This window comes from Populus alba, chromosome 5 (genome assembly GCF_005239225.2).
Source record: "Populus alba chromosome 5, ASM523922v2, whole genome shotgun sequence".
Lineage (NCBI taxonomy): Eukaryota > Viridiplantae > Streptophyta > Magnoliopsida > Malpighiales > Salicaceae > Populus > Populus alba.
Genome location: NC_133288.1, coordinates 22406710 through 22421446, shown reverse-complemented (window position 1 = coordinate 22421446; position 14737 = coordinate 22406710). Strand labels below are relative to the sequence as shown.

General features: G+C 32.0%; 2 protein-coding genes across 2 annotated transcripts; one reads left to right on the top strand and one right to left on the bottom strand.

The window, feature by feature from the left end:
• The first annotated feature begins 1721 nt into the window (after positions 1–1721).
• Positions 1722–3684, top strand: LOC118061968 (uncharacterized). Its single transcript, XM_035075619.2, has 2 exons — positions 1722–3133; positions 3224–3684. Exons 1-2 carry the CDS (start codon positions 1854–1856, stop codon positions 3558–3560), a joined length of 1617 nt encoding a protein of 538 aa, XP_034931510.1. The 5' UTR covers positions 1722–1853; the 3' UTR covers positions 3561–3684.
• A 3405-nt stretch (positions 3685–7089) lies between these two features.
• LOC118061970 (uncharacterized) lies at positions 7090–8248 on the bottom strand. Its single transcript, XM_035075620.2, has 3 exons — positions 8000–8248; positions 7643–7907; positions 7090–7472 (listed from the first exon to the last, which is right to left on the bottom strand). The coding sequence occupies exons 1-3, from the start codon at positions 8133–8135 to the stop codon at positions 7250–7252; spliced, it is 624 nt and encodes a 207-aa protein (XP_034931511.1). The 5' UTR covers positions 8136–8248; the 3' UTR covers positions 7090–7249.
• Between the last annotated feature and the right edge of the window lie 6489 nt (positions 8249–14737).

Sequence of the window (14737 nt, the reverse complement as noted above, 5' to 3'; positions counted from 1 at the left end):
TAGGCAAACTACACGTTGACTGATTTGCTCGGATTTCAGCCACTGTGGTGCTCAGAAAATCAAGGCTTATTTTATTTTTACCCAAAAAACATGTTTTCAACTCATTTTTTTACAACACCTATAAAACATTGTATGAACTATGATAAACCTATCCATAGCCTAAAAAAATCGAAAAAACAACCTTTAAAAACCAAAATCAATTCGAATTCAAGTATCAACCTAAGCTCGTATTTTTTTTTTCACGAAAATTAAAAGTAAAAAAAAAAAACACCTAGTATAAACTCCTCTTATAAAATGGAACCATTAACACAAATATTGTCCGTTTTAGTGGTCTAAATCGATGTCAATAACATTTTTATCTCTCTACTGCTAGTGTTCAATGACCTCCCTCCCTCTCATCTCTCAACCAATGACTAAAAAATAACAAAAATAAATATTTTGCACCAAGATTGAATTAGAAAAGTATTAAGGTACTAAAATTATGTAATTTACATAAGTTTTTAAAGTTTAATGACCACAATATATTTTTTGTAAAACTTGTGGCTTTGCCATCCATATTTGGTATTTTTTTCATCTCAATCTCTCTTCTTTCAATCCTATATTTTCATAAGAAATCAAAATCAATTTGTTTTAAATTTAAAACAAAATTGTTGAAAAAATAGTTTCGAGAGCAAATTAACAAAAATATAAAGTTATACACAATTATCATTTGTTTTTATTAGCTGGCGTTTCTTAAACTTTGAACTCGGTTTTCTAAGAGCTCATTTAGTATTGTGGTAGCAATTGCTTTTAAAAATATTTTTTTTAAATGTTTTGAAATAATATATATATATATATATAATTATTTTTGACATCAGCACATCAAAATGATTTGAAAAATATATAAAAAAATGAAACAAAGAAAAAATAAAAAAATAAAAAAAATTCTATTTTTTTTCACAAATACTTCTGAAACATAAAAATAAAAAGTTTATAAAACTACCTGCATAACCTTCAACAATTGATGAACTCTCTAGTCTTCAATTAAAATTCATGGATTGACCATAATACTAAAATCACAACTATTAAATTTGACTTCACTTGTTAAGTTAACTCAAAATTTGAATTGGATTTTAAATTAAATAAAAAATATGTATTTATCTAATAAAACCTTTGTGAACTTAATTGGATAGATTTGTGGTGCGATTAACTTTGTTAAACTAGCTATTAACCTGATTCAAATATGACTAGGTCAACATCAACAGAGGTTTTTTGTTTTTTTTTCTAAATGCAATGTTGTTATTTTAATAAAAATATTGACCCAGATTCTTTTCCTAGTCTTTCAACTAGGTCGAACAACTATTGTAAAATCAAAAACATTATAATACATGATAAGACTAGATTAAAAGATGGTTACACTCTCCATAACTAGTATTATTGATAGTTTTTATTTTTTGTCCAACCACAGAGAAAAACAATTTGATTAGTCAAATAATTTATGTTTTTTTATCTTGACCCCATGTATAATTGCATTTCAAATCATGATTCTACAAAAACTAGAAAAAACTTGTTTTTTTATATATATAAAGACCTATTTTTTATGTAAAAATTCATCTCTTATTATTTCAAACCAAATATATTTTTCAAAACTCATTTCTTCAAATAACAATTAAAAATATTTTTTTAAATCACAATAGAACCACAATATCAATCACAACAAAACACACCAGGGAACACATTATTCCTGTCACACCTCCCGCGTAGGATCGTTCCCATTTTAAACAGTGTCTCCCACTCTAGGGTTTTACCAGGGGATGGAAAGCAAGCAATGTTGACAATTTAATGGATAACTTGATCATCTTATAAACAAAAAAATGGAAACCCCTGATTCAAAAACCAAAGCATCACCACCACAGCAACAAGAACCAGACCTCAAAAGGCCCAAGATGTCCACTGCAACCTCCGAGGACGAAGACGCCGCCGCCACAACCCCCGGTGACGACACAACCATTAAAAAGCAAAGATACAAGCGCCGCAAAATCGCAATATTCCTCACATACTGCGGCGTCGGCTATCAAGGTATGCAGAAGAACCCAGGTGCCAAAACCATAGAAGGGGACCTCGAAGAGGCCCTTTTTCACGCCGGTGCTGTCCCTGAACATGACCGTGGCATCCCCAAGCGCTATGACTGGGCTCGTTCTGCTCGTACGGATAAGGGCGTGAGCGCTGTGGGACAGGTTGTCTCGGGCCGGTTCTACATCGACCCGCCTGGACTTGTGGAACGCTTGCATTCAAATCTTTCTCCTCAGATTAGGATATTCGGGTACAAGAGAGTGACGGGTTCGTTTAATGCTAAGAAGTTTTGTGATCGGAGAAGGTACGTCTATTTAATTCCTGTTTTTGCTCTTGATCCATGCGCGCATCGTGATAGGGAGAGCGTGTTAGCTAGTTTAGGGTCTGGTAGTGAGCTTGTTAAGTGCTTGCAGTGTTCAGAAAGAGGGCGTAAGGTTGTTGGTGCTGTGGGTAAGCGCAGCTTTGAATCAAAATCTGATGTTTCCCCAACAGAAATTTGGTCAAATGATAAAGATACTACTGTAAAATCCGAAATTAAAGAGGAGGTTAGTGGTCTTATGGATAATGGTGATGGAGATATTAGGAATTCTGAATCTGTTAATGAAACTAAGGTCTTTAAAAATGAAGACGACGGTAAAAAATCTGAAACGACTGAGTCAGGCATTTCATCAAACAGTGAAGATGCTAATGCCAACCCCGAAATTAAAGATGAGATAATGGTGTCCATTGGGAATGGTGATGATAAAAATACAACATCAGAAGAGGAAGCGATTAAGGGAAGTGGATTTTGTTACGGAGAGAAGGAGAAAGAGAGATTCAATCGAATATTGAATTATTACGTGGGGAGTCATAACTTCCATAATTTTACCACTAGAACTAAGGCTGAAGACCCCTCTGCTCAGCGCTACATCATTTCATTTGATGCGAAGACTACATTTACTGTTGAAGGCATTGAGTTTGTTAAGTGTGAGGTTGTTGGGCAGAGTTTCATGCTTCATCAGATACGGAAGATGATTGGTGTTGCCGTGGCTATTATGAGGAACTGTGCATGTGAGTCGTTGATACAAACAGCTCTGCAAAAGTAAGGACTTCTAATCTTTTTCCCTTTCAATGGGCTGTGTTCTCGTATCACTGATGTTTTTCTCTAATCATTGTTTTACCAAATTTACAGGCATGTTAACATCAATGTGCCTACAGCTCCTGAGGTTGGGTTATACTTGGATGAGTGCTTTTTCACATCATATAATCAGAAATGGAAAGACAGCCATGAAGAACTTTCCATGAAAGATTATGAAGAGGAAGCAAACGAATTCAAGATGAAGCACATATACTCACACATTGCGACAACAGAACACAAGGAAGGATCGGTGGCTCTGTGGTTGCATTCTCTCAACTACCGAAACTATCCTGATCTTCGTCTTTGCGACAATGGAGATAATATCACCTGTGAAGACAATAATGGCAGGGAAAGCACTATGGTTGAAAACATGACTGAGTGTACAACTTAGTGAAACTTATCTTACTTTACTATCCATAAACTGATTACTTTTACTCTTTTTGGAATTATTACAACTGGGATTAGGTTCTCATCGTCACCCTTACCAGTTATTTTATTTAATTAACAGTTAATTGATGCTTGGCATTTGCTTTCTAAAGCAACTTAGAAGTCAACGAAAATATTATCTCTGGGGTTTAGTTGTTCAGCAATTGTGTACAGTAAGGGTATTTAAAAACGTAGTTATTCGGTAACGTTCTGTTTGCAGGAGCATGGCAGAGCTGGTATGTGAAGCATTGTCTTTGTCTGGGATTGTTTCCAGGGTTTGGATTTTTTGTGACTTGATGTGGCGTGACTATAACAACATGAAAAATCGTACAAGCTATTAAGCGGAGGAAATAAGAACTTCTATGAAGGTATGCAAGTGGTGAATGTGGGAGGGTCGGCGGTGGCACTCTTTTTCTTGGTCACAAGAGCTTTGTTTTGCATGCCCATTACATGTTTTAACTTCCATGGTCACTCGGCATTTTACTGGAAAATTAATGTTTGTGTGCATTTATTCGTTTCTTGATTTGCTATCTCTTATTGGATAGAAAATTCTAGCTCTATCGCTGCTAAGATGAGTGCCTGCAATCTTCCGTTTCCTTCTTATATATAGATTATGAATACCTAGCCTGCACCCCAGCCTTTTGCCTCGTATTCTATCTCTTCTTTCCATCTGTTTGGTTGCTGGGAAAACTTGGGAGAACAAGAGAAAATGGGACGTGGTATGTGTTTTCTTTTGCTTTCTTTTCTCAACTAAGCTAGTCCTCTCGCAGGGTGAAAAAGCTATCAAATTGTCTTGGCAGAAATTATGATAAAGGATGGGAAAAAAAACAGATTTAGTGGTTAATTTTTCAGGATTATGGATTAAGATCGTTTTAATTATGGTATACAAAATACTCGTTTTAGAATCTGTGCAAAAACTCCTGAAAACTCTTAATAAACAGAAACGAATACATTGAAAAGTTTGAACACTAGCAAAAAAGAATCAGGTAGCTACAGAAATAATAACGCTCTCCAACGAGTACAATGAAACCGAATCATTGCCCGCTGCAGGCTCTTGGGTGATTGCTCTCTAATTCATAAAGTTGCTTGGAAAAATTCATGGGGAAGCAGTACACCAGGATAGCGTTTTCCAGCTTGAGTTTCAACCAGGCCACAGTTGTTTGCTTTCTTTATTAGTTGGTGTGGGAGCAGTAGAGCGCCGCCGCGTTCTTCATCAACAGATTCACAGTTACTTGCTTTCTCGAATACTTGATGTGGGAGTAGAAGAGCGCCAGTGCGTTCTTCAACTCTAGCTACGATTTGTCTGTGAACTTTAACTGATTCAAGGTTGCTTGCCTCCCTGCATTGTGGCGATGGGAGCAGTAGAGCGCCACGGGCTCCTTCTTCAACTTGAGCTTCAGTTAGTTTGTCATTGTTTTCCCTGTTGAATAACTTCTGTGGCGGCGGCGGCGGCAGCTTAGCTTGATTGCTATCTTCGGCTGGAAGGTCTGGTGGTAGCGCAGGATTACTTTTCTTGCTGAAATATTTATCAGATTTCACTGGCAGGACCAAGCAATTCCCCATTATAGCAAATTAATTTCCAAGGAATATGAACCTTTCAAAGAAAACTATACCAGGAGAACTCTCGAAACAAAACTCACCCAGAATTTGCTGTGCAAGAATCAAAGCTAGGGTCCTATATTTATAGATTTGATGTAACTTCACCGTATCCCAATCGGATTAGGAACCAGAAGTTTACCAATATTGTTTTACCTATTTTCATATGGACTTCACCCTCCAAAAGGGTTTCGAAAAACCCTGAGCTCGCCAATCCCTTCGGCCTGCGGCGGATTAATCTCTGGATATATGCACTTGTAGACGTAGATTTTCTTGGGAGACTGCACGGGCCAGCAGTAGCATATGTTGGACTTGCACTCTCTTATTTCGCAAATTGTAGGCCCGCTTGCTACCTAAGTAGACCAAAATTTCTTTAGGCCTGAAGGATTGTATTGTTTCTTTTTTCCGATGCTTATGGATTTCTTTTGAAATTATTTTTTTCTCGAATAATCTTAATTCTGCACACTCCTCACATATTCCTCTGAGTATTGATATACCTTATCCCTTAGAGAATTGATCTTTGGCTCACCAATACGGCAATACCTGCTTCAATAAAAATCCTATTATAACCTGGAAGTAGTTGATATTAATTGGAGTTTGTTTGATGAAAAGTTATTTTTTGAAAAAAAGATTGTTTGTTATTATGAAAATTAGTCAATGAAAATGAAACACTTTTCGTCAAAAAATTTTCTAGCTTGGTTTCCAAAAAAATATTTTATTTTTTATTTTTGACGGAAAACACTTTTCAGAAGTTGTGAAAAATTTAGAAATATCATATTAAATTATCAAATTTGATTATCAAACTTTTGATTGCTATATATATTTTTTTTGAATAGTTTTTTTTTTCAATTTCATCCCTTAAAATTTAATTTTTATATTAATTTTGTTTCTCATTTTTATAATTTTATTTATTTTTTCCTTATCATTTTTTAATTGAAATTTTTTATTTATCAAATTTGGTCCTCATTCTTTTAATTGTTACTTATTTTATTGAAATAATTTATGAAATGGTAATTATTATTATTTTAATTTCTTTATTTTTTATTTTTTTATTTGTTAGATTTGATCTTTATTATTTTGATTATTATATATTTTATTTGAGATCATTTATGAAATTATATATTTTTTTCAATTTTATTCTTATTCAACTTTTTAATTTGTAAGATTTATTCCTCATTATTTTAATAAACTTGAAAAAAATAAAATATTAATAAATTATTTTTCATGACATAACTAAACACTAAAAAGTGTTTTCCAACTTATTTTTTATTATAAAATAATTTACTTTCCAGGAATTTATTTTCTAAAAAAAACTATTTTTCTGCATACACAAATAAAGCTTAAGTAACAATATTATTTTATATTTTAATCCCCTTGAAAAAACATTTTTATTAATCATTTAACCCTAGAAAAATCATTTTTATTAATCTGAGTTTTATTAATCAATTAAATTGAGACCATAAAACTAAATCAAAAACAAATATTAACGTACCAACTTGAATCAATCAATTTTTTTTTCTTTGATGTAAACTAATTTAAATTTCAATTTAACCGAATCCAATCGCTAAAAACTCATTTAAATCCACATTTAATTTGGTTTAACTGAGAAATCAACTAGAGCAATCTTTAAATTCATGGTTTTTAATTTTACATTTTAACCCCCCCTAAAACACGTTTTTATTAATCATTTAACCCCTAAACAATCATTTTTTATTAATTTGAGTTTTATAAATCAGTTAGATGGAGACCCAGAAACTAAATCGAAGAAAATTTATTTTCCCCTCCCTCTGAATTTAACCAGATTAAACGAGTCATTAAAAACCCAATTAAATCAATATTTAACCTGAAAAATCAACTAGTCGTTTTCTATATCAACCCGTCACGGCTGGCCAAAACGGTTAAACAACCATGGTCGTGCTATTAATTTCAACACCACTGGTTCATTATGGCAAGAACAAGGCGCTCTTAATTTCTACAAAAAAAGAAAAGAAAAGAAACGAAAACGACATTCCATCCTCCAATTTATACATAGAAAGGAACCCCAAAAACATCCGAACGCTACGCGATGCCTCGCATTGAATACAATGAAAGATGGTTGGTATCCATAGATGGCCCGCCGTACACTCCGGGGTGATCACTCTCTAGTCCATAATCCATCATCGGACGGTACTCCAGCTCCTCATCATGATCATGAGCAAATTCCGGTATCTCAATCTCACTCCTCCTCACATGGTCCCACAGAAACTCCAGCCTTGTCACGTATCTCAGCTTCGAGTATAACCTGATCACACCCGTTAATCAATCAATTAATTAAAGTTAATACAGCAATTAACACCTGCCAAGCACCCATGAATCATGCTCCAAAACCTTAAGCACTTTCCATGTGAGTGGAGCTTGGTCAAAAAGGCTATGAGGGGACCCTCAGAAAAGGCAAGACTCTTATTATCTTACCCTCCACTGAAGAGAAAACGACCAAGAGTGGCAAGAAAGAGCCTGGCTTGAAGGCCCGGATGCAAAAAGTAAATAGATTCAAGATGATTCTTGACGTTGATCGGAATATCCTCGTAAATTGATCGAAGGGTCGAAATCCCAGGGAGATTCTCACTCCTTTGAACATCCGTGTGTATATACACCACCGAAAATGGCTTTTCTTCTAATTTTGGATATATTTTCTCCTCCAAGTATTTCTTCAACACCTCACCGCTCACCTCCCGAGCTAAAACCCCACAAAAAAGGTTACTTTTACAGCAAAAAGAGAGAAATAAATCCCCAAAAATATCACTCAACTAAACTGCATGTTGTCCTTACCAGGGAAGTGCTTGCCGGTGATGAGAAGAACCTTACGGCCAGCTTTATCACGGCCTTGAATCTTGAAAACACCAAGTTCTTCCAAGAGATTTTCTTGGTCAGATTGCGATAGAGCTAAAGAGGTATCCATGGCCATTAGAGTAGAGAAATAGAGTTGATTTCTTGATGTTTGAGAGGGAAGCTGCGATGAAAACGATTTTAAAAGCGAGAGAGGAGGGGGGGTTTATACAGGGAAAAAATGATCAAGGTGGGACTTGTCCGTAAATCTAATGGGATTGGGGTGAGAACAAAAAGTGGGAATATTCTTAAGCATCTTCCGTTTTTTTGGATTGGGAATTGAACTGAGCCAAGCTAAACTCGGTCACGTGTTGCTGACACGTACGGGACCGATACAGGTTTTACAGTTATGGTTTGGGGCATAGGAGTATTATTCTTTTTCAATATTGTGATAATTTGGAATTCTCGCATTTTGTGTATCAAAATGCAAAGATATTTTTAGTAAAATATTCATATTGGAAATGGAAAATTAATAGTCATTTTCACTTTTTAAGAAACAAAATTTAATTTTTTTATGACTTCAATTAATTTACATCCTATTAAGTAAGAACAAAGCACATCTCTCATGCTCTTTCCCTGAATATAAAAAGATATATTAATGTAAATATTAAAAAAATTATGTTTTCTTCCGATCACGTGTTAGATGAACCGTCTACATTTAAACTGATTTATTCACTGATCAATTATCTTTCTAATACTTTTTTTTAAGATTTGAATTCTAGTTGATAACTTAAAAAAATTAAAAAACCCATGCACTAGTTAAGCTAAAAATTCAGAGGCTATATCTCCTAGTTATATCTATATTTAAGAATACCTGGCAACTTTTTCTTGTATTGCTTTGCATGGGACGATTTTGGAATTTTGACACGCATTGTATTTCAATTCTATGTCACTTGAGTATTATTACATTACAATCATGTTTAATAAAGCAATAGACCCGAAACGCAAAACAAACGGGCTTTAATATAGATAGCAGGTGTTGTTATAAGATTAAGACAACAATAACACTTGAAAAGAGTGAATTAAGTGTTCCACTAATTATATCAATTAATAAAAATAAACATATTAATCACATGTAACACAATAAACAACGAAATAACTAGAATGCTTCAGGTAAAGATATAAGGAAAAAGAGATTGCAAACTCGGTTTTAAAAATGGTTCAGCAAGCCTAAATTCACATCTTAATTACAAATCATACTTGAGCATTGTATTTTTTTACTCAGTGACGGATGGCAGGGGCCCTGGCCTGCAAAGAAATGCCCCTAAATATTAATAAAAATAAGTGAAATGTTTTCTTAGCCCCCTAATTTATAACTAATTTTTTTGTCTTGTTCCGCCCCTGCTTTTACTAATCCAAATTAAAGATACAATGTTTTTTATGAACCCACACTAAGTAATTACACTGCTTGAAGATGTTTCATTTTCAAGATTTATCTTTGGTGATAACACCTCACCTGTCAAGAATTTATTCATACTTTTAAGCATTGTTTTTAAAATCGCTAGTTGACTTGTAAAATAATATAATTTTATAAGTCAACATATATATAACATGTAATATCAAGTTAAAAGCTTGAAATCGGTAAAACTTATTCAAAATCAGTTAAACTCAGTAAAACTAAATTGATTTCATGAGTTTAACCAAAGTTAAAAAAATTGTTGACTCCTTGAGTCCTTGTCCCTGGACCCTGACTCCCTCGACACTCAACCCAGAGTCCCCACTCCCCACCCAAGTATCCTCCTTTTTCTTTGTCAAATCTCAATTTTCAAATGCTCAACCCTAGCGACTAACACCAGCAGGCAGCAACGCAGCTGGTTTCACAATGGTTTAATTGTCATTCTCCACTCTTCATAGTGGTTTAATTCTTGCCAACAATTTCACTTTCACTCTCCACTCACCAGCAGCGCAAAAATTAATCTTTATATTTTTCCTTACTTTGTTTGTTTCTATCTGATTGTCTCCACTTTCCATGAGGCTGAAAAGCAGTGGGAGTGGGGAGGGAAGACAAGAAAAGGAAACCCAACAAATAATTCTTCTTTTGCTCTCTTTTATTTATTTGTTGATCTATCAATTCTTCCACCTGCTGGTGTCGCTTCCTTTTAGGGGCCGTGGTATGTCCAAACGGTTTTTTGTTTCATTTTTTTTTGGTAAAATTGAGTTCGGTTTGTATTTCTGGATCATTTTGATGTGCTGATATCACATTATTGGCAGGCTCAACAGCTGCATCTTATAGCTCACTGCAGTCATGACATTTTTAGTGTCCATTAAGTGCCCATTTGGCATTGCGGTCAAACCTGTTTTTTCGAAAAAATTTTAATTTTTTTTTTTTACTAAAATTGAGTGCGGTTTGTACTTTTTAAATCGTTTTGATGTGCTGATATCAAAAATGATTTTTAAAAAATAAAAAAACATTATTGACATGCTTTTTGGCACGAAAAGCTATTTAAAAAGTAACCACTACCACACTCCCAAACACCCTTTAAACCCGAAACTTAACTTTATAAGAAAGGACGTGCTAGTAAAATATTGATATTGGAATTGGAAAATTAATAGTCATTTCACTTTTTAAAAAACAAAATTTGATTTTTTTAAGGACTTCAATTAATTTACATCCTGTTAATTAAGAACAAAGCACATCTCTCGTGATCTTTCCATGAATATAAAAGATATATTGATGTAAACATCAAAAAATTATGTTTTCTTGCGATCACTTGTTAGATAAGCCGTCTATATTTAAACTGATTTATTCACTGATCAATTATCTTTTTAATATTTTTTTTTAAGATTTGAATTCTAGTTGACAACTTAAAAATTTTTAAAAACCCATGCACTAGTTAAGCTAAAAAATCAAAGGCTATATCTCCTAGTTATATCTATATTTAAGAATACCAGGCCACTTTTTCGATCTTGTCTTGCTTTGCATGGGACGATTTGGGAATTCTGACACGCATTGTATTTCAATTCTGTCACTGGAGTATGAATAGGAGTTATTTTTAAAAATAGTTTTTGTTTGAAAATATATTTATATAATTTTTTTAAATTTATTTTTAATATCAACATATCAAAACAATCTAAATATATAAAAAAATAATTTAAAGTAAAAAAAAAAAATTAAAATTAAAAATTTTAAAAAAACTTTTAAAATGTAAAAATCAACGAGCTCTAATAAAGTGTAGGTAGATGCAAATTTATAAAGCCAAACTTAGACAAGACCAAGATAAGAGGTGTTATTCTAAAATTAAGGCAATAATAACACTTGAGAGGGGGTGAATTACGTGTTCTACTAATTATGTCAATTAATGTAAATAAACATATTATTCACAATTAACTTAATAAACAATAATATAACTAATGTATTTAAAGTAAAGATACAATGGGAAAAAAAATTGACTCGATTTAAAAATAGTTCAGTAAGTCTATATCTACATCTCAATTACCAATCATATTTGAGTATTGTATTTTTTTATTAATCAAAATAAAAAATACAATATTTTTTATGAACTCCAAACTAAGCAATTGCATCATTTGAAAACGTTTTATTTTCAAGATTTATCCTTGATAAGAATACCATGCCTGTAATTTAGGGGTCAAAACAAAAACTTTGTGAAACCACATATTTTTCATTCTCTTTCCATGCGTTGATACTTGTACTAAATGACATGAAGAATTTAGGTGGCAATCTAAAATTATTTTGTTAATTTCTCATCAAATCCCAACCAATTGCTTCTTCTTATTATTTTATTTTAACGTGGAAACATAAGAAAAAGGGTTTTTTCGAAATTTTGTGCGGCATATTATTTTAAATATGGATGGTTCGTCTCCGATCCTGGATCAATGAAAACTAAGCTGAAATATACAAATATTAAGAATAAAAAAATATATGTATATAAAAATAAAGCGACGCTACTACTAATACCTTTACCGGGCCCTAAATGTAATGCTAGCCATAGATATGTCAGTTCTGGAAGTTACTTTAACTGTGGGATTCTCGAGATTCTCGATCCAGGAGTTGGTTGTATTTTAAAATTTAAAATTTTTTAATCATTTTTTATTGTTTTAATGTGATACAGTAAATAAATTTTAAAAATAAAAAAATATTATTTTAATATATTTATAAGTAAACAATACTTTTAAAAGTAATTTATAGCAAATTCTCAAATATTTTTAATGCATTTTAAAAATAAAAAAGATAAAAAATAATTTTAATACATTTTTAATCAAATTTATTTTTAAAAAAATATCATGAACTACAATACCAAACATGCTTTAAAAAATAGCTTAGTTTATGTATATTTAGTAATCCGCTGGATAATGATTTTTAAAAGTATTTTTTATTAAAATATTTTTTTTTAATTGTTAACATTAAAATGTTAAAATTATTGAAACCATCTAAAAATATAAATTTATATTTTTTCAGATAAATTTTTTTTTTTTAAAGAACTTTTAAAAATAAATTAAATCACATAATAAAAAAATGTTAGAATAAACTAATAAGTATTGATTAGGTTACAAGAAAATGGGACCAATACTTTTTATTATAGTGATTATGTTTTTTTAATGTTTTATATTTTAATTCTAGTATTATTCTTATTGAGTTTGGTCAAGTTTATAATGTTTAATTAAATAAATATTTTTTAATTTAAATTGAGACTTAACTTAATTAGAATATAGATTTTCTAACCAACCTATCATGTATCCGTTTAAAGCTACGGTTGACACTAGTTTTTTTTTTAAAAAATAGCTATTTATCTGTTTGTAATTATTTTTAAATTATTTTAATATATTAATATAAAAAATAAAATATTATTTAAAATATTTTTTAAATTAAAAACCATTAAAAAATAATTCTTATCACATTTTCGAACATTATCAAATTCATGCCTAGTACTAGATAAGGATAGACATGGTCCATCCACCGAAAATAACATGTTTCAAACAAATAAATATTAAATTGCTTGATGACGCAACAGCAGCAGTTAAAGTTGAAGGCATTTATGAGGTGCACGATGATGATATTAAAATAGGACATGTAAAACAAAAGGGATAATGCAGGTGTCGATAGCGGCCCTTTGTCAATTAAAAAAATCATTAAGCAGAACAGCTTTCATTGAGGTACTGTTTGTGAGTGAGTTTTACCACATTAAAAAAAAAAAAAACTTTACATCAATATTTATTTTATTTTAATAAGTTAATATTAAAAATAAAAATATAAAAAAATATTTTTATTTATTTTCAAAACAAAAATTATTTCAATACATAACTTCTATAGTACTCTTGAAAAGGCTTAGAATTTAAATTCTTATTTTGAACTCATTTGTGTGATTGTTGGTTAAGCTGTATACAAGGAGATTAAAAACTTAGTGGTTAATCCCAACAAGTAAAATTTCGCCATTCAATAAAGAGAAATTCTTAAAAATTAACACAGTTTTTTTAAAAAAAAATCAGAAATTTTTAATTACATGACAGAATAGAAGGGTTGTTTATATATATATAAACGAAGGCTGAGGAAAATCCGAGCTTGCCTGGCAGAAAGAAAAAAGGTGATTCTGCTGAACAAATCTCTGTGAAAGTTTGCTCTCGTGGTAGATTATATGGTCATTAGACCTCCTCTATCTGACAGTGGATTTCTGCCTTTCTGGTTTCAAATAAACTTATTCTTCCCATAGACATATATATACAGTAAAAATGAAGTTATCGGATTGTTGAAGTTCAAAAAAAGAAGCCAATCTGTATAGTTTCAAGATTATCTTATCTTGTATAAGAATCTAGCACACAATCACTCAAAAGACTGTATGATTTCACCTTTTTTACTACAAAAACCTATGATAATTCACCGACGATCCTGTCTTGACTATCCAGGATATGTAATATTCTCACTATCAATATTAAATCTTAAACAAATATCCAGCAGTCGTCTTCACCGTCTCTTTAACGTTGAAAATCTCAGGTTTAAGTTCGTAAAAAGTCTTGAATTTAGGAACAGTTCGAGACCGGTATGTTGTATGGCTATGGTATATTAAATCAACTTTACCAAAGTAGTTAACTTTGCAATCACGTTACTGTGATTGTTACTTCCTTCTTCTTCTTCTTCTCTATTCTTCTTTCTTCTGGTGCCGTGACAGATGGTGGCTGAGCCTATGAATCTAGCTCTCTGGACGTGCTGGTTGCTAGCTACTGATCTGTATATAATTGGGTGCTTGGACAATTAGTCAACTCGTTTACAGTACTGTCCTCATGGAGTCATGATCATCTTCTCGTCCACTCAAGTACTGGCGTAAGTTTTCATGGCCAGTAGGATTAGCCGAGATGTATGGAAACTAACTTGAATATCCACGCTAATTAAAAAAAGTACTGGCGTAAGTACGTGGGCGATCCAGCAATTAAGATCAGGCAATAATATCAGACCATGTTTTCAGGATTAGCCTTTGCTGGTGAAAGGATGTGAAATACTCCAGAGTTATCCATTTCAGGAACGGAGACCGTAAGAAAAAAATCAAATACAGATCTAGGAAATCGAAAACTGATCTAAATCAGTTTCTAATTAAACCAAATAAGATATTAACCCATAAAAATCCAATCAATATATTCATGTTTTTAATTATTTAATTAATCTGAAAACAACACTTTCAACTTGGCTTCTATAATATAATAATATGGTTTATTTTTTAAAGTGTTTTTTAT

Coding starts and splice junctions, on each gene's coding strand:
- LOC118061968 (XM_035075619.2), top strand. CDS start 1,854: ATGGAAACCCCTGATTCAAAAACCAAAGCATCACCACCACAGCAACAA. Junction 3,134..3,223: donor ATACAAACAGCTCTGCAAAA/GTAAGGACTTCT, acceptor CCAAATTTACAG/GCATGTTAACATCAATGTGC.
- LOC118061970 (XM_035075620.2), bottom strand. CDS start 8,135: ATGGCCATGGATACCTCTTTAGCTCTATCGCAATCTGACCAAGAAAAT. Junction 7,908..7,999: donor CACCGGCAAGCACTTCCCTG/GTAAGGACAACA, acceptor GTGGGGTTTTAG/CTCGGGAGGTGAGCGGTGAG. Junction 7,473..7,642: donor CGTTTTCTCTTCAGTGGAGG/GTAAGATAATAA, acceptor GGGTGTGATCAG/GTTATACTCGAAGCTGAGAT.